At 41.3% G+C, this 21,287-nt stretch overlaps 2 protein-coding genes across 6 annotated transcripts in view; one reads left to right on the top strand and one right to left on the bottom strand.

Moving 5' to 3' along the window:
* The window catches only part of GPR160 (G protein-coupled receptor 160), a 660,951-nt gene that overhangs the window by 148,923 nt on the left and 490,741 nt on the right, over nucleotides 1–21,287 (top strand). The window lies entirely within an intron of this gene.
* MECOM (MDS1 and EVI1 complex locus) overlaps nucleotides 1–21,287 on the bottom strand; it is a 460,574-nt gene that overhangs the window by 238,650 nt on the left and 200,637 nt on the right. For all 5 annotated transcript variants that reach the window (XM_073359440.1, XM_073359443.1, XM_073359442.1 and 2 more), the window contains exon 2: nucleotides 17,295–17,632. In XM_073359440.1, the coding sequence (XP_073215541.1) occupies nucleotides 17,295–17,632 (338 nt within the window). The remainder of the gene's footprint in view (nucleotides 1–17,294; nucleotides 17,633–21,287) is intronic.

Below are 21,287 nucleotides of genomic sequence, written 5' to 3'. Positions count from 1 at the left end.
TGGGAGTTTGAAAAATATGCAGTGGATGAGAAGAACCCAGTGGCAGGATTTACAGAAGAGAGGAACTTCTTCTGTAGGCAAGGAAGATGACTTTCTCAGTAGCAAACCGTAGAGAGGTGAAGTGAGGATTGGGAGAGCCAGAGATGAGAGGGCTGCACTAGTCAGGAACAAGATGAGCAAGGCTGCTTAAGTGAGGGTTATGGGAACAGGAATGGAGATGACATATTTTAAGGAAGTTATACAGGAGGAAACCACAGGTTCTCTCAACAGCCTGAAAGCAGCGGTTCAAAACTGACACCAAGGTTTCAAAGGTAGGCAACCTGGAGAATGGTGGAGCTAGCAAGAGTAGTGGAGGAGGAGGAGGAAGAGGAGAGATCATGTGGAAAGGGGAAAATGAGGAGTCTGGTGTTTGCCATGTTTTGTTTGATTTGGTGGTGGGGCATACAGGCTGAGATGCATTAGGAAGGATCTGAAACAGGGAAGCACACCAACCCCCACACAGGATATTGAGAAACAAAACAAAACCATTTTTCAAATTAAAAAAGAAAAGGCTGGAAGGAAAAGACCATGATTGAAATCTCATCCTTGAACAGATGTGTCAAATTGTAGACCAAAGATCCCAACTCAACTAAGAAAATGAGCCTCTCAGCATAGTTCTAGTAAAAGATTCATCTGTAGGCACAGGCTTGTGTATGAAACAGGAAAAATACTTCAGGCAACATGCCAAGGAACAAGTCAGATTACTATTTTTTTTTTGAAGGAGCTTTCTGGAGATACTGCCACCATCTCTCTATACGGTAGGTAGGTAGGGTATTTTTTATCATTGAACTGTTTACATCTTTCCATACTAAATGCTATGATGAGGACCTATCCATTTACACATACAAAATACTAATCCTATATGCAAAAATTAGCTTTTGCATGAACTTGTTCTGCATGTTCAAATGGAGACTTTTGCCTGTACAAACACCTGCCCCTACAAATATTGTGAGTGCAGTTAAGGTGACTGCTGAAAATTTTGCCCTAATTACCGTATTTAGTCAACACATTTATAACCACTTTTGCTGAATCTGTCACATACTACAGCCTTCATCCACCACCAAATATGTACTCACATTTTTGCATAAAATCATCATTGCCACTATACTTTTAAAAATTCTATTGTAACTCCTCTGCTCTAAAAGACAGACATCAGACAAAGATACGATCACCTCAAATCTCATGAAAAACATAATATGGCTGAATCTCCAAAATGGAAAATCTGGAGGCAAAGGGGTATTTTCTCATCCCATCGCACAGAGAGTTATGTAGGGAGCTCCCTGCACATCATACTGATGGAAATGTTCAACATGCCAGATCTGAGAAGTGCTGGGGTGTTGTTAATAGCAAATTGGATATGCGAAGAAAAATTAATTTAAAATAAAATCTGAGATAAATGAATAGCCATATTCTTTTAACGAGCAGATTTACTACACCAATATGCAATCAAGGAAATATTATAGTTCAAAATGCTGACTTGCAATGAAAACCCCAGCTACATGACAGGAGTTTGATATAACATGTCACAGTTCATGAAAAGAAAAGGCAAGTCTTCATGTTTCATGCAGATTGCCAGTACCACTTAATAAGTTAAGACTAAGAACAACTTTTAAGGAAAGCCCCTATATAAAAGAGCCCCTTTTTGCTTCAGGCTTCAATTGATGAAATGTTATGTGCTTTGTTTTTCTTTTTGTGGGATCTTTGCATCTTTCCATGCAAAATGCTACGGCTGCACTTTAAATGCAAGGCTATTTAACATTTGTATTTTTTCCAAATTAATGCTTATTATATGCTCTGAATTTAATGAAATCACATAAGAAATATGCTCGATTATGACAACCCATGTCTTCACTCCTATGTATGCCACCTACTGTTCAACTAGGAAACATTACAGCTGTCACATCAATAAAACTTCATATTAATATTCTCTCGGGTGGAAATACTCTGTTAGCCAACTATTTTTTTTCCATTCTTTACTTCCAGATACATATGTTTTTGGAACACTCCGAAAACCAGAACTTATTCTCCAGGCCCTAAAAAGCAGGGGATTTTTTAAAGTATAGTGAAATCTTTATTGGAGAAATGCCTAAATTTGAGTAGTTCTGTTAAAGCGTATGCTGACTTGAATGATAAATGTCAGCCTTGTCTCCTCTGAATTGCATGTGTTCATGTTGATTACATTTTACCATATACTGACTGCACAAGAGAACTCCTCATTTGCTTCTGTTTAATGATGATATTTCTCTTTCTCCCAGCATACATTCTCCATCTCTTCTGTGCTTGTTGGGCCATCAAGGCACACCTTTGTTTCATTTAATATGCAATTTTCACCTCTGACCCAAGAAACTAGTCTTAGGCTTCCTGAACTTTATTGCCTGTTAATAGACTGCTGGCTCTCTTTTCTGTAGTAATAGAAATGGTGGAAAGATATTTAATTGAAAAGGACTCACAAAGCTAGAGTATGAAAGGCAAAGTCAGATTGTTTAAAAAAAATAATCCAGAAATAATATGTTTGAGAAGCTTTTGATAATCTTTACAAGTTTGTGCCCCTTTATACAAATAAGAAAGACATCACAGATTTAATTATCTACCTAAAGAACAATAGCATAATACTCTGAATGGTGCTAAATGATTGATCTGGTCATTCATCTTCTGCTTACAACTATCTATACATTTTGCTTCTTTCTAGTCATCAAAATGATGACATTAGCAACAGTGTCACAGAGTAGTCTTGGGTTTTCATAAAACACATACAGATGCTCTTTCCTGACCACTGTTTAGTGACACGTGGTTATAATTTTGTCTGTATTTCTTTGTCCTAGATTACTATTAGCTACATCTGTTCAATTAAAATAAAAAGCACAACACAGCTAGAGTCCAGTGGCCTTATATCAAAGGTAGCCTTTTAATGAAATAGAGAGATTTAATTTTTAACTGCTCTGATGAGTGAAAAATAGCTTTTTTTCCCTCTGGAAGTTGTCTGTTTTGTGAATAGTTAGGAAAAGACATTATTATAGCATAAGGGTATTTCTGTACATAAAAAGGCATTATTAAAAATGATTTACTGCCCTGTGTTATGAAACTTATAGGAAAAGTGTGATAATATATGAAACTTGTTTATTATGGACTTCATATAATTTTTGAATAATACTGCTTTTTCTTTTGACAAGTGCAATAAACTCAGCTGGTATAGACATACGTTGATTATCCCAAGTCAACTGTGCTGCTTAAAGAAACATGCCCAAACAATCAGCTTTTGACAACTGCATCTCCTGTTATTTACAATAGCCATCACAGTAATAACTCACCATTTCTATATTAATAAGGCAGTGAAATTTATTATGATGGTATTGAAAAGTTATTAAGTACTGCATCCCAAGTGACAAAGTACCACAGTACTGTCACTATCCAAAAGCAGTTGCCCATCCATCACCAAGCTTTCCAGATGGTCCTGCATCTTTATCGCTCCCAGGTTGGTGACATCACCTGTTCACCCACTCAAAATTGATGATGAAAGCAAACAGATCTATCTTACTTACATTTACCAAATCAATTTAATTTTACAGGCCGAGGCTTAGTGACATATTGACTGTTTTCCTTAATGGCATCTACTGTACTTAATGCAAGGAACTCATCTTTGAATACTGGCTTGCATAATGTGTCAGTTCATAATAAATTTTTGTGTAACATATTTACTTAAGGGGAAGAATTATGATTGCTTGTCAGTTCTTTTATTAAATGTAATGATCATTCTCTTTGTTTGTTTTTTTCCTCCTGATTCTGTCTTTCTAAACAGCCAAACTAATTGGGTCTGGTTGTCTTTTAAGGGGGCATCTGGCTTGGTCTTAAGGCCACTTTTCATCCAGTGTCAGAAATATGACAAATTAATTCCAGTCGCTGGAGTACTTTGTCCTTCCTTGGGCAAAATGCCACTGAAGTCAATTTACCTCAGTACTGTACATGTAGATGACCCAACTCATGGGAGAACTTATAAAATTGAAAATAAAGATATTTTAAGATTCCTCTTCTTCTTCCTAATTCTTCTTTGTAGAAGGTTAACAGTGGGATTTGATCAGAGGACAGGCAACCAGGTCACAAGTCCCGTTTGGTTCCCACAGCTCCCCCGTACTCCCCTCAGGAGTCAAAAGAGCCTCAGAACTCAACAGCTGGGGGGAAGGTACACATCTCCCTTGTCCTGTCTCCTCTCCATGTATGGATGCATAGTCCCATGCAGAGGACTTCAGAGGTGCAGAGAAGTGAAGGACAGCACCAAGAGGTGGATGACCTCATGCCCCGTGTGTGCAAGGACATATCAGAGCATGTCTATCACTTCAATATGAAGAGATGGGGAGAAATGATTGGTCCCTAAGTAAGAATCTTAAGATATGTCTACTTAGCAACTAGACACCCACGGTTGGCGGGTGCCAGCCGACTCAGGCTCACAGGGCTCAGGCTGCGAGACAGTTTCATTGCTCTGCGGGTTCCAGGCTAAGGCTGAAGCCCAAGCCCTGAGATCCTCCCACCTCACAGGATCCTAGAGCCTGGGCTCCAGCCCGAGCCCAGAAGTCTACACAGCAAAGAAACAGCCCCACCTCCCAAGTCCTACAAGCCCGAGTCAGCTGTCATGGGTCAGCTGTGGGTGTCTAACTGATGTGCAGAAACACACTTAGTATTTAACCCATTGAAGTCAAAGGTGAAGGTTGTCTTCCCATTTATAAACCTAGAAGACAGGGTTAGTTTCTATGGAAATATGCTATTTAAAAAAAAATTTTTAGAGTAACTTTTATATTAAAGCTGTGAGCCAAATTCTGTAATCCTTAGTTCTTACTCCACTCAAGTCCATGAGTAGATAAAGCACTGCGACATTTGGTGCAATTACACTAACAGAGATCAGGAGCTCATCCTCCACTGATCTGTAAAACCATGCCATGGAACTTTTTTTGTTCATGTTAATTGTACCATCAATTAATGGTAGATGATAGAAGATAACAATATTGTGCTACTTCCCATCTTCTACCTAAATCAAATGGGCCAAAAGATTTAGCAGGATGAGCACCTTTTCTGAAGATACTTTTTATTTGCAAAGTAAATCCAATTAGAACTGAATTATTTATGGCATACCATTCCACATATGTATATAGGCATTTATGTTATGCTTATCACTGTACAAGTTGAGAAACTTATGCTCTTTTATCTATGTTCACATGATGTAGGCTCTACACAGAGAGAAGTCAGGGTGTCTGATGCTGGCAGTCATCCTTCTACCGACCCTCTTGATGCATGTAAATGGCATCATCTTTTAGAATGACATTTTGCTTATGAAGAATTTATCTAAGAACTTATAGCCATAAGTTAGTCATATCCTCACCACAGGACATGGATGCATAGAAAAGAAGGATTTAGACTGGCAGCATTGCCAAAAATAGAATCAATCACTTTTTTTCAGGCAACCACTCCTTTGTATCAGCATCTTCTTCTATCACAAGCCCCCTCCCACTTAATCAAAGCACTCAGCATGTACTATGGACTTGAGCCTTGGAGGTGCTGAGCAATCTGGCCCTAAATTTAGCAAAGCAGTTAAGCACGTGCTTAACTTTAACCATGTGAGTAGTCCTCTTGATGTTAAGCTGCTGCTTAAATGCCAAAGCACTCAACATCTTGCAGGACTGAGCTCTAAATGAGACAAACAAATATCTAAATAATGGAGAAAGGAAAACAAATCACTGGCATCTGTGGCTGCCAAAGATATGTTGTCTGCTCCTAGACACTGAAGGATAGAACTGAGGAGCTGTCATCTGAGAGAGAAGATTAGGCCCTATCACACCATCCTAGTGGGCAGAGCCTATCCCGTTACCAAAGTGGTTCCAATTTTTAAAACAACAGGATCACCAATAACCTGCTTCCTATTTTCCCCAAATGACAACATTGAAAAGAATACATAAGTCCTAAAAAGAAAAGGAGTACTTGTGGCACCTTAGAGACTAACCAATTTATTTGAGCATAAGCTTTTGTGAGCTACAGCTCACTTCATCGTACGCATACTGTGGAAAGTGTAGAAGATCTTTTTATACACACAAAGCATGAAAAAATACCTCCCCCCACCCCACTCTCCTGCTGGTAATAGCTTATCTAAAGTGATCACTCTCCTTACAATGTGTATGATAATCAAGTTGGGCCATTTCCAGCAAAAATCCAGGTTTTCTCCCCCCCCCCCCCACACACACACACAAACCCACTCTCCTGTTGGTAACAGCTTATCTAAAGTGACCACTCTCCTTACAATGTGTATGATAATCAAGGTGGGCCATTTCCAGCACAAATCCAAGGTTTAACAAGAACGTCGGGGGTGGGGGGGTTGTAGGAAAAACCAAGGGGAAATAGGTTACCTTGCATAATGACTTAGCCACTCCCAGTCTCTATTCAAGCCAAAGTTAATTGTATCCAATTTGCAAATGAATTCCAATTCAACAGTCTCTCGCTGGAGTCTGGATTTGAAGTTTTTTGTTGTAATATCGCAACTTTCATGTCTGTAATCGCGTGACCAGAGAGATTGAAGTGTTCTCCGACTGGTTTATGAATGTTATAATTCTTGACATCTGATTTGTGTCCATTTATTCTTTTACGTAGAGACTGTCCAGTTTGACCATGGCAGAGGGGCATTGCTGGCACATGATGGCATATATCACATTGGTGGATGTGCAGGTGAACGAGCCTCTGATAGTGTGGCTGATGTAATTAGGCCCTGTGATGGTGTCCCCTGAATAGGTTGTGGGCGCAGTTGGCAACGGGCTTTGTTGCAAGGATAGGTTCCTGGGTTAGTGATTCTGTTGTGTGGTGTGTGGTTGCTGGTGAGTATTTGCTTCAGGTTGGGGGGCTGTCTGTAGGCAAGGACTGGCCTGTCTCCCAAGATTTGTGAGAGTGTTGGGTCGTCCTTCAGCATAGGTTGTAGATCCTTAATAATGCGTTGGAGGGGTTTTAGTTGGGGGCTGAAGGTGACGGCTAGTGGCGTTCTGTTATTTTCTTTGTTAGGCCTGTCCTGTAGTAGGTGACTTCTGGGAACTCTTCTGGCTCTGTCAATCTGTTTCTTCACTTTCACAGGTGGGTATTGTAGTTGTAAGAACGCTTGATAGAGATCTTGTAGGTGTTTGTCTCTGTCTGAGGGGTTGGAGCAAATGCGGTTGTATCGCAGAGCTTGGCTGTAGACAATGGATCGTGTGGTGTGGTCTGGATGAAAGCTGGAGGCATGTAGGTAGGAATAGTGGTCAGTAGGTTTCCGGTATAGGGTGGTGTTTATGTGACCATCGTTTATTAGCACTGTAGTATTAGCACAATGGTCACATAAACACAAATCCAGACTCCAGCGAGAGACTGTTGAATTGGAATTCATTTGCAAATTGGATACAATTAATTTAGACTTGAAAAGAGACTGGGAGTGGCTAAGTCATTATGCAAGGTAACCTATTTCCCCTTGGTTTTTCCTACCCCCCCGCCCCCAGACGTTCTTGTTAAACCTTGGATTTGTGCTGGAAATGGCCCACCTTGATTATCATACACATTGTAAGGAGAGTGGTCACTTTAGATAAGCTATTACCAACAGGAGAGTGGGTTTGTGGGGGGGGGGGGAAGAAAACCTGGATTTGTGCTGGAAATGGCCCAACTTGATTATCATACACATTGTAAGGAGAGTGATCACTTTAGATAAGCTATTACCAGCGGGAGAGTGGGGTGGAAGGAGGTATTTTTTCATGCTTTGTGTGTATATAAAAAGATCTTCTACACTTTCCACAGTATGCATCCGATGAAGTGAGCTGTAGCTCACGAAAGCTTATGCTCAAATAAATTGGTTAGTCTCTAAGGTGCCACAAGTACTCCTTTTCTTTTTGCGAATACAGACTAACACGGCTGTTACTCTGAAACCTGTCATAAGTCCTAAGATCAGTGAGACCAACAGGAGATGCTGTACTTCACTCTCAACTCAGGTGGCCTAATATGGAGCTGCTCTATGTTACAGTTACGTAAAGCAGGGTCAGGATTTGACTTTAAGTTCGTGTGATGCTCAGGAAAAGCACCAGATACACAACAATGGAAAACTAAAAGTCAAGCAGAGAGCAGAAAGGAGCAGTACAAGATTCCTCACATACCCCATAACATCATCCCTTCTTTCTGGAGGACAATATCCAGAAATGAGGGAAGCTTTGTATCTTTTTTTTTATTATTGTAATGGATTGATAGGGCCATATTCTACTGGTGTAACGCTGAAGTAACTTCATTGACTTCAGTGGAGTTACTACAGGGTTTACACCAGTGTGAGGTCGGACTCTAATTCATAGAAACTGGACGGAGACTATCAGCTCAATTCACATCAACAACCAAAAAATTTTCAGCTGACAATGATAGTCAACCGCCACCAACCTCAGCCAGATTTGATCATGTGACCTAGAGACAACTGTCCCTGTATCTAATTGCCAAACCCTTGAGTCACTCAGTTCCCCAAAATGTGTAATATTTTTAATTGTGCAAAAGTAATGGAAATACCATAGTCACACACAAATCACCTTTTCAGGTTCTTTTGTAAATTAAAGATATTTTTCATACCATTGGTTAATGCTGTACATTACTGTAACTAATCCCCACTCAACATTTTATACAAAGTTTCATGATTCTCATAACTCTCACTGGATCCTCTTCCAATCCAGATAGCATAAACTTTGTTTACATTTTGTAATGTCATGTTCTTATACCAGATTCAATACTGTTAAAATATATCTTTATGAAATCTCTTCAGACTCCAAGCCAATCACATTTGTCTCTAAGCCTCAATGCCATGAAAGAAGAGTATCTTCTGTTTTCTAAAGTCCTAAACTATTTTTTTTTATCTTCTGTAACGACTTTGATTTATTGGACTTTACTGCTCCTGTTTCTACCTTCCTAGAATAGAAATCAAGTTTTAAGATAAACAGCATCTAAAACCATTGTAGATAAATTATGTTCCCATGAACATGAATTTAAACTAACTATACCAGTCAGCTATCAGAACTGAATGTTGAACATGCTGCAGAAGATTCTTGTGGTAGACAAGAACATTTGTTTTAGTGAACTATTTAGAGGTTCATTTTATAGTGCTCTCCAAGTTGTTCTTCCTAGCAGGGCAGGAACCATGATGAAATTGCTAAATTTGTGTTTCCTTGCTTGTTTTTGTTTCAAACTTGTTTTTGTTTAAAACTGACAGCCCTTAAAGCCTTGTTTTCTTTGTTGATTAAGAAGCAGTCAATTTTCCCTTTTTAAACAATCACTGAGCTACAGCTGCTTTGCCCCAACAGACAACTGGGCTGCTGGCAAATACTAAAACCACAGTGACGAACTGCAAAAAAGCTTGATCTTTACCCTTGTCCAGTGACCCCTTGTTCGATTTGTACTTTAGCGAACCAATACCTGATTAGATAATGCTCAGTGCTAAACCCACAAAATGAGATCAAATTCTAATTTATGGCTTTTCATTTAAACTGGTATACAGCACTCTAATCATGACCCAACCACAACAACATCACAACAAATTATTTTTTACCCACAGCATAGTGTATATATATAATATACTCGAATATATAAGTGGACACAGTGGGCATGATTTTGCATGATTTGCAGAGGCAAAACACCGTATTGATATCAGTGGGGAATTTTGCTAGCTGGAGCACTGTAGGAAGAGGTCCCATTAAATTCCTCATGTGCTGCACAGCAATAGCAAATGGTTTTCGCATCAGCTGACTATCTGCAAACCTACTAGGGCAGGTCCTCCAGTTTTCCCTCCCCTGCACACCTCCACCAGCTAGTCCTAGAGATAATCAGAGATGGACTCAAGACACAAAACTTGGATCAAAGGTGAAAACGCTCCGAAGTTCAGAGGTGCTATGACTCTGCGTATTATTAAAAATAGCAGCCCTCTCCAAAATGTGGAACCAGATCCAACTTTAGATTTCAACCTGTGTCCCCATTCCAAAGTGTATGAGTGTTCTGTGCCCAGACCTGGAGTTTGTAGTTCAAGGTCATCGCACCTATCAATAATAAACAGTTGCAAAGAAGAAGCACATCTTGGAGATTTTTAAGTCAAAATGCACACTGCTATATCCCCATAACTTCATACAATACCAGGAACAGTGTTCAGAGTTTGTCCAAGAAATACTAACTCTTTTTCTCTTGACAAAAGATTCCTCCTTAATTCTTCACATACATTAGAGAAATGGTGTTTATTAGTATAATGTGATCATATTGTTTCACCGTAACCTCAAAAGAAGGAAAGTTTATGAAGGGAAAGAATAATTTAGCAAGAACAGTTGTTCTTGAAGTAATTGTAAAAGTATCAGTTCCTAAGAACAAAATAGGTACACAGACAGTAAGCAATGTGGAAGTCTTGTCATGTATGCGTAACCTTCTGCCAGGTGGAGTTGGCAGCAACAAGGGCCATGTTCAGTATCTAGGGGTTCCTCTGAACAATACAAACAGAACCAGTTTGAGCCCCCACCCAGTACTCTGGGAACACTTAGCTCCACTCCTGGGTGCTTCTAAGAGGCAATACTTCCACACTCACAAGCATTGAGTCTGTTCATAACAAAAGAGAATGCTTAGTGAAAGGGAACCAAACATTAATTTGGGAAAACACCACAGTCACGTGCAAAGCGTATGATCATAAGCAAACCTGACCTCACAGCGCAGTGGGTAGTGTTCTTTGCCTCAGTTTCCCACTTTGTAGTGGGAAAGTCTGATGAACGACTGTCCATTTAGCACATCACTCCCTTCTCTCTCTGCTGCACCCCACTCACGCTTGGCTGCCCTTGATTAGTGAAGACCCAGAGTTCAGAGATGCATTCACGGGGTTCGCCTTCCACCCCGGGGAGGGAGAGGCCTCGAGCAATACCTCTGCAGCTGGCTCACCGCTGGCTCCTGTCCTCTGCCGCTGCTGCTCCTCTGCCACCGCTGGCCACTGTCTCTCTGCCGCTGTTAGTGCTGCTGCTTGCTGCTCCTGCGACATCACGTTCTGAGGTTCCACCACTTAACCCAGCTCTTAGTGATTTCAGCAGGTAGTGGGGAACTGCACAGCCAGTTTAGTGTTCTCTGTATTCACTGTCCTCACACAGGGCCTTAAGCTTAGCTCCTAGACCAGCTCAGCAGTGATGTCAGCTCTAGTAATTACCAACCACAAACAAGGACTCTCAATTGAGCCTAATCAGCTGTCTCATTAAGGCTATGTCTACACTACTGCGGTAAGTCGCCCCCTACGCTACACAACTCCAGCTACATGAATAACCTAGCTGGAGTCAACGTATCTTAGGTCAAGTTACCACGGAGTCTACACCATGAGGAGAAATGGGAGAAATTGTCCCGTCGACTTACCTTACTCTTCTTATAAGTACAGAGGTCAACTGGAGAGTGATCTGCAGTCGATTTGGTGGGTCTTTACTAGACCTACTAAATGGACCATCAGTGGATCGATCTCAGAGCATCGATCCCCGCTGTAGTATAGACCTGCCCTAAGGTAGATCAAACAGTGTCTATGACTCCTTAGGCACAGTCCACACCACCAGGTAAGAACACCTGCCCCCACCCACTCTCATCTCCACTGGGATTTGGCATCCCTGCCCTCTGCTTAGCAAGTGAGGTTCACTTTAGGGTGCCCCCCTCATAAGCATAGTTCTACTCCCCTTTACTCAGACAATAAGGATAACAACATTTCATTACCCGGCATTCAAATACTAGAGTGATTTGTAACCCAAAGCCAGCCAAAACTGATCATTGTGGCAAAGCAGCTCCATCTGCTGCACACCTAGGCAAAGTCACCATGTCTATACAAACATAGTCTGCTCATGAAGTCTTTTTCCCAGCTTATCACTAGATGTGAGGGGACAGCTCATTCAGACCCTGCTTACATCTGTTTCCCAGGCATATTTCCTGTGCGATTCCAAAGGAGAAGTTGAATACATTGCATAGCTGCATGTGGGAAGGTAGCTTGGACATGGTGAAACACCATTTTTTGCCTATGAAACCAATGATCACTTATTCACAGCACTTATAATTGGGCTTCCTCCAGCAAAAAGAGTAGTAGTAACAATCATACACCACCATCCTGCAATAGCAAAAGGATGATACTCCATTTTCCCTTGATCTCACACAACATGCCCTTTCTTACTTCTTCATTTCACACTGACTATCCAAATATTTTATAATCAAAAAGAAAGAAGACGACAATGGCAGCAGCAAGATCGATGCACTACGCAGCACAAGTTCCTTGGGAATTATTGTGGGGTAGCAGATAAAAATATCCACTTTCTGTAAAGTGACTAAAATCTGCAATTATCTTGCACAGTCATCAGGCTCAACCTTGCTTCCACTGAAAACAAAGACAAAACTACCACTTAACTTAAGTGATGGCAAGGATTGAGCTCAATACACCTACCCAGTAAGTAATACACACTATAATACCTGATTGGATGCGAGAACTACAGGAGGAGATGGTTAATCTGAGGAACATCCGTGCATATGAAGAATTCATTAAAAATATGTATATGGAGACCTCCTAAGTTGAGGAAGCAATCCAGCTAGGGAGGACTGCTGTAGCAGCACCAGGAAAGGAGGACAGGGCTCCTCCACAGGGAGGAAGCTTGCTGCTGGTTACTACTTTGACAGGGTAACAAGCCTTGTGGATGGAGGGAAGCAGTAGATATATCTCAGCTTTAGTAAGGTTTTTGAAACGGTCTCATATGACTTTCTCAGAAACAAACTGAAGAAATATTGTCTAGAGCAGTGGTTCTCAAAGCTAGTCCGCCGCTTGTTCAGGGAAAGCCCCTGGCATGCCGGACCGGTTTGTTTACCTGCCGTGTCCGCAGGTTCAGCTGATCGCGGCTCCCATTGGCCACAGTTCGCTGCTCCAGGCCAATGGGGGCTGCAGGAAAGGTGGCCAGCAAGTCCCTTGGCCTGCGCCACTTTCCGCAGCCCCCACTGGCTTGGAGCAACGAACTGTGGCCAGTGGGAGCCGCGATCGGCCGAACCTGAGGACACGGCAGGTAGACAAACCGGTCCGGCGCACCAGGGGCTTTCCCTGAACAAACAGCGGACCGGCTTTGAGAACCACAGGTCTAGAGGAACCTACTATAAGATGGGTGCACAACTGGTTGGAAATGCATACTCAGAGAGTAGTTAACCATGGTTCTCAATCAAGCTGGAAGAGTATATTGAGTGGGATCCTGCAGGGATCTGTCCTGGGTCCAGTTCTCATCAATAAATTATTTGGATAATGCCATAGAGAGTACACTTATAAAGTTTGTGAAAATATCTAACTGGGAGGGTTTGCAAGTGCTTTGGAGGACAGAATTTGAATTCAAAATTATCTTGACTGGACAAATGGTCTAAAGTAAATAGGATGAAATTCAATAAGACAAATGCAAAGTACTACACTTCTCAAGGAATAATCCATTATACAAATACAAAAATGACTGCCTAGGAAGGAGTACTGCGGGAAAGGATCTGGGGGTTATAATGGACCACAAACTAAATATGAGTCAACAGAATAATACTGTTGCAGAAAAAGAAAATATCATTCCAGGATGCATTAGCAGGACTGTTGTACACAAGACACGAGAAAGAATTCTTCCACTCTACTCAGCACTAATAAGGCTTCAGCTGGAGTATTGTGTCCAGTTCTGGGCACCATACTTTGGGAAAGATGTCAACAAATTGGAGAAAGTCCAGAGGAGAGCAACAAAAATGATTAAAGATCTAGAAAACATGACCGATGAGGAAAGATTGACAACCCTCGGTTTGTTTAGTCTGGAAAAGAGAAGACTGAGGGGGGACATGATAACAATCTTCAAGTATGTAAAAAGGTTGTTAGAAAGAGGAGGGTGATAAATTGTTCTCCTTAACCACTGAGGACAGGACAAGAAATAATGGACTTAAATAGCAGCAAGAGAGATTTAGGTTAGCCATTAGGAAAAACTTCCTAACTGTAAGGGCAGTTAAGCTCTGGAACAAATTCCCTAGCGATGTTGTGGAATCTTCATCATTAAAGGTTTTTAAGAACAGGTTAGACAAACACCTGTCAGGGATGGTCTAGATAATACTCAGTACTACTTCAGTCAGGGGGCTGGACTACCTGACTTATCAAGGTCCCTTCCAGGTCTACATTTCTATGATTCTATTACACAGGGGTGTCCAATTAGCTAGGTGGCAAGAAAAGTCTACATTCAACAGGTTGTAGATAGATATAACCAAATGGCACTTTTCTCCCCATTCTCCCTGCTCTGTCACTGTCCTCCCTTTGTCACTCTCTACAATGTCTATCTCCCTCTTACACTAGCAACATGTTTTCTACGGCTCCCAACATAAAGAGAACAGGAGCCAAGATACACCTGCTGTCTTAACCCTGACAAGGCTGTGATGTCTCTGAAAGACTATATTTGTTCTGTGTTTGAAGTCAATGAGAGTGATACCAGTGTCTTCCACAGAAGTGAGTTGGGCCCATTAATTAGAGTATGGAGGGCCTAGTGTTAGTCTTCCAGCAATGATCTTAATTTGACCTTTTAACATGCCAGTAACCAATCTGGATACACATTTACACCAGAGCAAACACAGGTTTATCCAGAATGAAAAAATAAGTTAGACTGATGCACGCTGTCTGCAAGCCTGTTTTGTTTTGTTTGCATTTGGTATTAACTAAGCTTTAGAAAAAACCCTCTCAAAACTCAAAACAAAAATGGCCAATTTTTCCTATTGGAGTGAGTAATACAGATGCGGTATTAGTCTAGACTTTGAGTATCCTGGATTTGGTTGGTTTATTTTATAAACTGTAAAGTTACCTATTGCCAGGTTTTCCCCCCTCAATTTGTCATAAATACACTTATTTTACAGGCTGGAAGCAATACGGTATTCTGTTGTTCACCTGTTTCTAGCCTCCTCTATGATTGCAAAGCATTTGTAGGTGGATGATCAATTTCCAATTTATTGCTAATTTTACGTGGGTTTCACTGAATACCTTTGAGTGGTTTAGATTTGATTGGGAAAACTGAAGAACACTTTTTTTTTCAGCTTTCCCAAATAAATACTCTCATTCAAGTGTGTTGGAAGGGCTTCAGAATAATTCACCTTTCGAGCTTCCAATTTCTTCTTCTTCTTCTTCTTCTTCTTCGTTGTTCTGACAAAAAGGTTTTGAAATTAAAAGAAACCTGAGGCACTAAAAACTAGAGTATTCGTGCCTATATTTAAAGGTAAAACCAAAAGGCCACATCTTTAACTGGTGTCACTCAGCAGCAGTGTGTCCTTAATTAAATCAGAAGCAAACTCTTGTGTTCATGGAGCTGTGCTGCTTTACATCACCTGAGGATCTGGTCCAAAATGTATTTGTTTTGACTGGTGTTCAACTCACATTTCAGATGGTGTGACAGCAATTTTTTTTAAACTTCCGTTATCAATCCATGCTTCATTGTGGTGTGGCTATTAGACAGCGTTTATGACTTCCTGGTGCCTTGTTCAAAGAATAAAGATTTCTCACCAGTAACTATATTGCATCAGGGTCTGTTAGTTTTATAGAGTTCTGCCAAGTCTATAATTTCTCTTGAAACTTTTCTGTCATATTGTCACAGGTCTCACATGTGTTTAAACAACTGGATGGAAAGTTTGCAAAGAACTCACCGAATATTTACTGATGGTTAAAAGCAAACCAAACATTTATGATCCACCATGTGTTTTGAGAGCTATACTCCAAAGTACAACTCCAATTATTTGATCTCTGAGTAAGTAAAACTCCGAGTACATCAAAGGCCCACCATATTCCTGAGAGCAATGCAAACTAAGCATTTCTCCCCTACTTATCAAAAAATCTGTCATCTCAATGAAAAACAAAAATGGAAAATTGGGATTGTCCTATATTTTTACTTCACATCTTTCAAACTATGAATAAAAAGTTTCATGCAAGAACGATTTTTATGTCACATCAGACCAATGTTGAGAAAAACACCTGATTTTTTTAAGACTTGAATTTTTATCTGAGCCACAAAAACACAAAATGTGTAGTGTTGGATCAGTTGATTGGTCCAGGTAGTCTGAATAGTATGCCTCCAGGTAACCACACATAATGCTTTGGATCTAAGCAGAATAAAAAACATAACACGCCTAGACAATTGTGCAATGTTGTACTTAGCAAAGGAGAGGTGCCTGGAGTGGGGGTGGATTCCCTTCCGATTGCTCAAAGGGATCAGATTCAAAGGAGAAAGTTATTAACGGCCAGCTTGTGACTGGTCATTAAAAGTATGTCTACACTGCAATTAGACACCCATGGTTGGCCCATGACAGCTGACTCGGGTTCACAGCTTGAACTAAGGGGCTAACTGTGATGGAGACATTCAGGCGGGGTTCCAGCCAAGCCTGAACATCTTCCCTAAGAGGGCACACAAGGGGTCGGGAGGGTACATGGAGTCATGAACAGAGCCCCTCATACTGCCCAGAGTGCAAGGGCTAACTACCCCAAAAGGAGAAGAAAGGAGCTAGAGCCATGGCCCCGCCACCCATAAAACCCAGCAGTGCTGACCAGTCACAGGGAGGAGCACACACTTCCCTCCTTCAGTCTGTGGAGCTATGATGCATCCTGTAGGGCTCTGGAAGGCCTCCAGGAGGAGCAATGCCACCTCTAATGTGGGGCTGTGCTTATGAGGCTGAAGACCCAATCCTACTCCTATCAAAATTAATGGTAAAGAACCCATTGACTTCAATGGAAGTAGAATCAAGGCCTTAGGCTTCCAACTCTGAAAACCATCATGTCTTGCAGCTATAGTTTACCAAATAATGATGCCTCTAGGCCATTCTAAATCAGTGATTCTGGTGACTAAAAGAAACTTCCACATTTTTTCAAATGAGTTCCATAAATTTCAGCGGCAGACCTCTCTCCTAGTCCCATGTTATATTTCAGAGCTTCATGAAAACAAAACATAATTGCCACATAAAAGTTCAGATAAGTGACTGCCTCCTCTTCCTACCATAGAAGAGAGACAGGATTTGATGTTTAGGTGTGATGGTGGCGATTCCCTGTATGTTTTTATATGAGCATGTATACTTTTATTTTCTTCCATAAAATGTCAAAAGACTCAATCTAGCAGTTCTTATGCATGCAAAATAACCATTAACTTCAACAGCATATCCTCTTACTCTAAAAATGCATCTGAGTTTGTAAACTTTGACAACAGTTGAACAGAACAAAAGAATTTAAAGTTTCTTACCTCCCAACCATAACTGCGATCTTTCAGATTTGCCTGCTGCTCTCCCACATATGGCCCAAATTTTTCACCTACTTCAATCTTCCTTTTGGTCCATATTCCTAATCCTGCTCCAGGAACATTTGACTCTCGGAGCTCAAACTCTGAAGGAATGGGAATGTTATCGGGAATGTATATGGGAGCCTTGTAAGGAGACCCCTCCTTTGGTGTGAATGCTTCGCTGGATGTTGCTGGAGAAGATGGCTCTTGGACACTGAGGGACAGTTTACTAGCCTCTCCGTCAACCTCTGACATTTCCTCCAAAGGAACTTCAGGGAAGCTTTCATATAAACATTCATCACCTGAAAATGAATCCAAATGTTAGGAACTGTATTAAGCAAATGTGCTGAAGGGTTTTATACTTTAAACCCTTTTAACTTGTACATTAAGCAGAAAAGGCAGTTTGCTTGTTCTACAGCACCTTCATCAATGGCTCATACTGCAGTAGAGTTTCATCCTAAGAGGTGCTGCGCAATCTCTCTGTTGTGGAACTGTGTATGTTCAGCACCACTCAGAACCAGGCCAGAGGGCTCTTACCATCCAAAGTAGTTTGCACACTTGTACACGAGCACTGTCACCAGTGACTGAATTACATACACAGGTATATAATAAGCAAACCCAGTTGCCCAATATGGCGTGCATATAGCACCTTAAACAATTTCCTCTTTGAAATTACTATTGAAAACTGGCAATTACAAATCACAAATGAAATCCCAGCCAAATGAAAATTGGGAAGGTTTTACTGGACTTTGTTTCACTAAGGGGACAATGGCTTAAATTCAATCTAAAATATGGAGAGAGAGAAATGTGGTGGCCTCAGATTAGTCTTTAGAAGGAAAGCTGTCCACCACGCAACTGTTGGACAGATCCTCAGCTGATGTAAATCAATCTAGCACCAATGACCTTAATGGAATTACAGCAAATTACACCTGCCAAGGATCTGGCCCAAAAAGTCACTACACAGGGGGCATGATTCAGCACAGCTCACATCATAATATTCAAGTAGTCCTTCCCCATGTCCAAAAAGTCAAGTTTTCTTCCAAGAAAATTATTTAGGTCCTAGTTCAACAGGGCACTTAAGTACAGGGGGAACTTTAAGCACATGTTTTAGCACGGTCACACATTGAATGTTTTTCCACTGATAAAATGTCATCTGTCATGCCTTTATTACATATTACCTAACAATTTTATGTCTGCATTTTCAAGATTCTGCCACTTCTGACAACAAACATTGGGGCATAACAAATCATTTTAATACATCACCCCTGGCATGTACCAGATACTTCATCTGCAAGCAATATATTCACAGCCCTGAATTGTTTTTCTTCTTCTAATATGGAACTAACTGTGACCACACAGACATCATAAGGAAGTTCAGCTACCCATTTCCCTATGCTTTGATTTGACAAATTTCATCTGAGCTCTAAATAATTGGACCCCCAATATCAACTAGTTTGTTTATCACTTTTCCTAAGGACTGTCCTTCAGAGGAGTGTAAAATCCCCTGATTAATTCAATCACTGGGATGATAGACAAATGCATAGAAGGATTTTTCACCGTTGTTTCTGTTTCAAAAGTCCTTTCTCTGAGAGCTCAGGTTGAGTGGAGTTCAGCAGGAATGGCTTGATCCTGAAGGCTGCTAAGGACTGATGAAAGAGTTGCTGAGAGGAAAAGTACTAGCATTCAACTCTAGCTGTTTGCTTAGCATCTGCACAAAGGCTGCTGATGGCTTTATACTACTCCCACTGATGTTCATGGCAAAACTCCCATGGATCAGGCCTATGACATCCTGCGCTGAGTAGAGAGGAAGATAGGCCATGAGAGGGACAGGAATTAAGGTGTGGTCAGAGTGCAATGGTTAACTTCAGTCCTGTGCATTAAAATGACCTGCCTACCAGTCACATTTGATGATATTTCTGTTGCATCTTCAAGTGCCACTTTGCCTAAGCATGCGGAAAAGCTGAGTTTAGGAGAAAGCAAGAGCAGAGGTGGTTATGAACCACAGTCACAGAAACGTCTCCAAAGTTCCCATGAAGCTGTGTCACTCAGAGTGCTGCTCAATGATCCATGGCATCTGCACATGGCTTATGAGCTATGGCAAGGATTTTCAAAGAGGCCTGAGGGAGTTAGGCAACCAAATCCCCTGAATTTCCCTAAGATACGGATACCTAACTCCCTTGGGGCTCCTCTGTCAGTTTGTTGCTCCCCCACTTCACAGTTAAATACTACATTCCTACCCCTCATGCTCCCTCCTCAAACCGACCCACTCTGCTTTCCTCCACACCAGTTCCCACCTTCAATCTGAGTATCCCAAAACTCCTTCCTTCTACAGCACATAGGAGCAGTTCACGCAATTCACTCTGCATAAATGAACTCAACATCCTTCATTCCATCCTTCCCAACTTTTGGCCCTGTTACAAAGCACCCTGTCTAGTCACTCCATAAATGGCTCAGCACTGCTCTCACACAGGTCCCAACCACACCCCTGAAAGACAGAGCCTTTAAACCCTAGCAAGTATTGCACTGCAGATGTGCCATACTCAACTTCTCTCCTCCAGAGTGTGTTTGCTGCACTCCAGTTAAATTTCTCTTTCAGTCTCAAAAAAGGCTAAAACCATTCATACCTCTGGTCAAACTGATCTACAGCCTTAAATGTATGGAGCCAGATCCTCAGCTGCTGTCCATTGGCCAATGGAGATATACTAATGGTACAATTCCATTTTTATTCTGCTCTGGTCACACCTGTAACCCCCTTCAGTGTCCAGCAATTGCACCCAATGCATAATTTAAAACAAGTTGATTTTACATTTTAAATCCCGTGGTGATGAATTGCACATGTGTGCCCTTCTGCCTAAAAGCAGTGTCTGAACTGAATGCCAGGGCATCATTCTGCTTACAAGGGCAATACAGTCTAAGAAAAATATAAAAACAAACACTTAAAAAACCAAAAAGCTGAATTATACCTTCCAGACATTTGAAAACCATTTTTAAAAAATCTCTTAGATCAGTGCTCCATTTACACCAGCTGAGGGCCTGGCCCAGAGTGTCAGAAAATGTGGGGCCTCATTCTGCTCAAACTTAAACCAATGTAAATCAGAAGTTATTTCACTGATATAAAACTGCTGTGAGATCAGAATTAGGCCCCAGGGTCTGTGCTTCCAAGTACAATTGTCTATATAAATAGCCAACCACTCACACATATAGTGCTGCAATTTGGAATTTCAAGCAGGACTCCTTAAGATCAAATAACTCTCCCCATTAGAAATGGGATGAAGTCACTGAGACCTCTGATAGGGAAATAGAAAAGATTAGGTAATACAGAAGACATTTCCCGCCATCAAATTCCTTGCTGCTGTTTTGCAATAAAAACATGAAAAAAGCTTCAAAGGAAACCCTGTAGGAAAGGTTAATTGCTACTAAAAGACCAGGGTGGACACCAGTGTTTGCACTTTCTGCTCCAACTTGCATGCCATCAGGAAACAGTACATGTGGCTGCAGGCTGGGGATGTGCCTGATGAAGCCAGGAGACATCCATGTGCCAAAGTTGACACCACAGCCTTAACCTCTCTGGGACCTGGGAGAGTAACCTGGGGTTACTTTAAACAGCATGCTGGGCTTCTGTGTGGAACAGGGAGGAGGGGCTGGATTTCCTTCCACTTGGACATATGTTTAGTAGTTTAGCACGCTCTTCCCTTCCAAGGGCAATTAAATAATGGGATATAGCATGTGTAAGAGCCAGGGAAGCTGATGCAGCTACAGCTACTTTGCCTTCAGCTGCAGCAGCTGGTGAGTCGAATGCTCGGGGTGCACAAGGCAGAGGCAGGAGTGCAGTCAGCAATGCAGTGCAAGGACATTGCGTGGAGCTGTGCCCAGGATGGCAGTGATTAAAAAAAAAGAAGCGGGTCAACCATCCTAAACTAAACTCCATATTCTCCAAATGAGAAATGGGTAAAATCC

The sequence above is a fragment of the Lepidochelys kempii genome, chromosome 9 (genome assembly GCF_965140265.1).
Source record: "Lepidochelys kempii isolate rLepKem1 chromosome 9, rLepKem1.hap2, whole genome shotgun sequence".
Lineage (NCBI taxonomy): Eukaryota > Metazoa > Chordata > Testudines > Cheloniidae > Lepidochelys > Lepidochelys kempii.
This window is presented reverse-complemented; position numbering and strand designations above follow the sequence as displayed.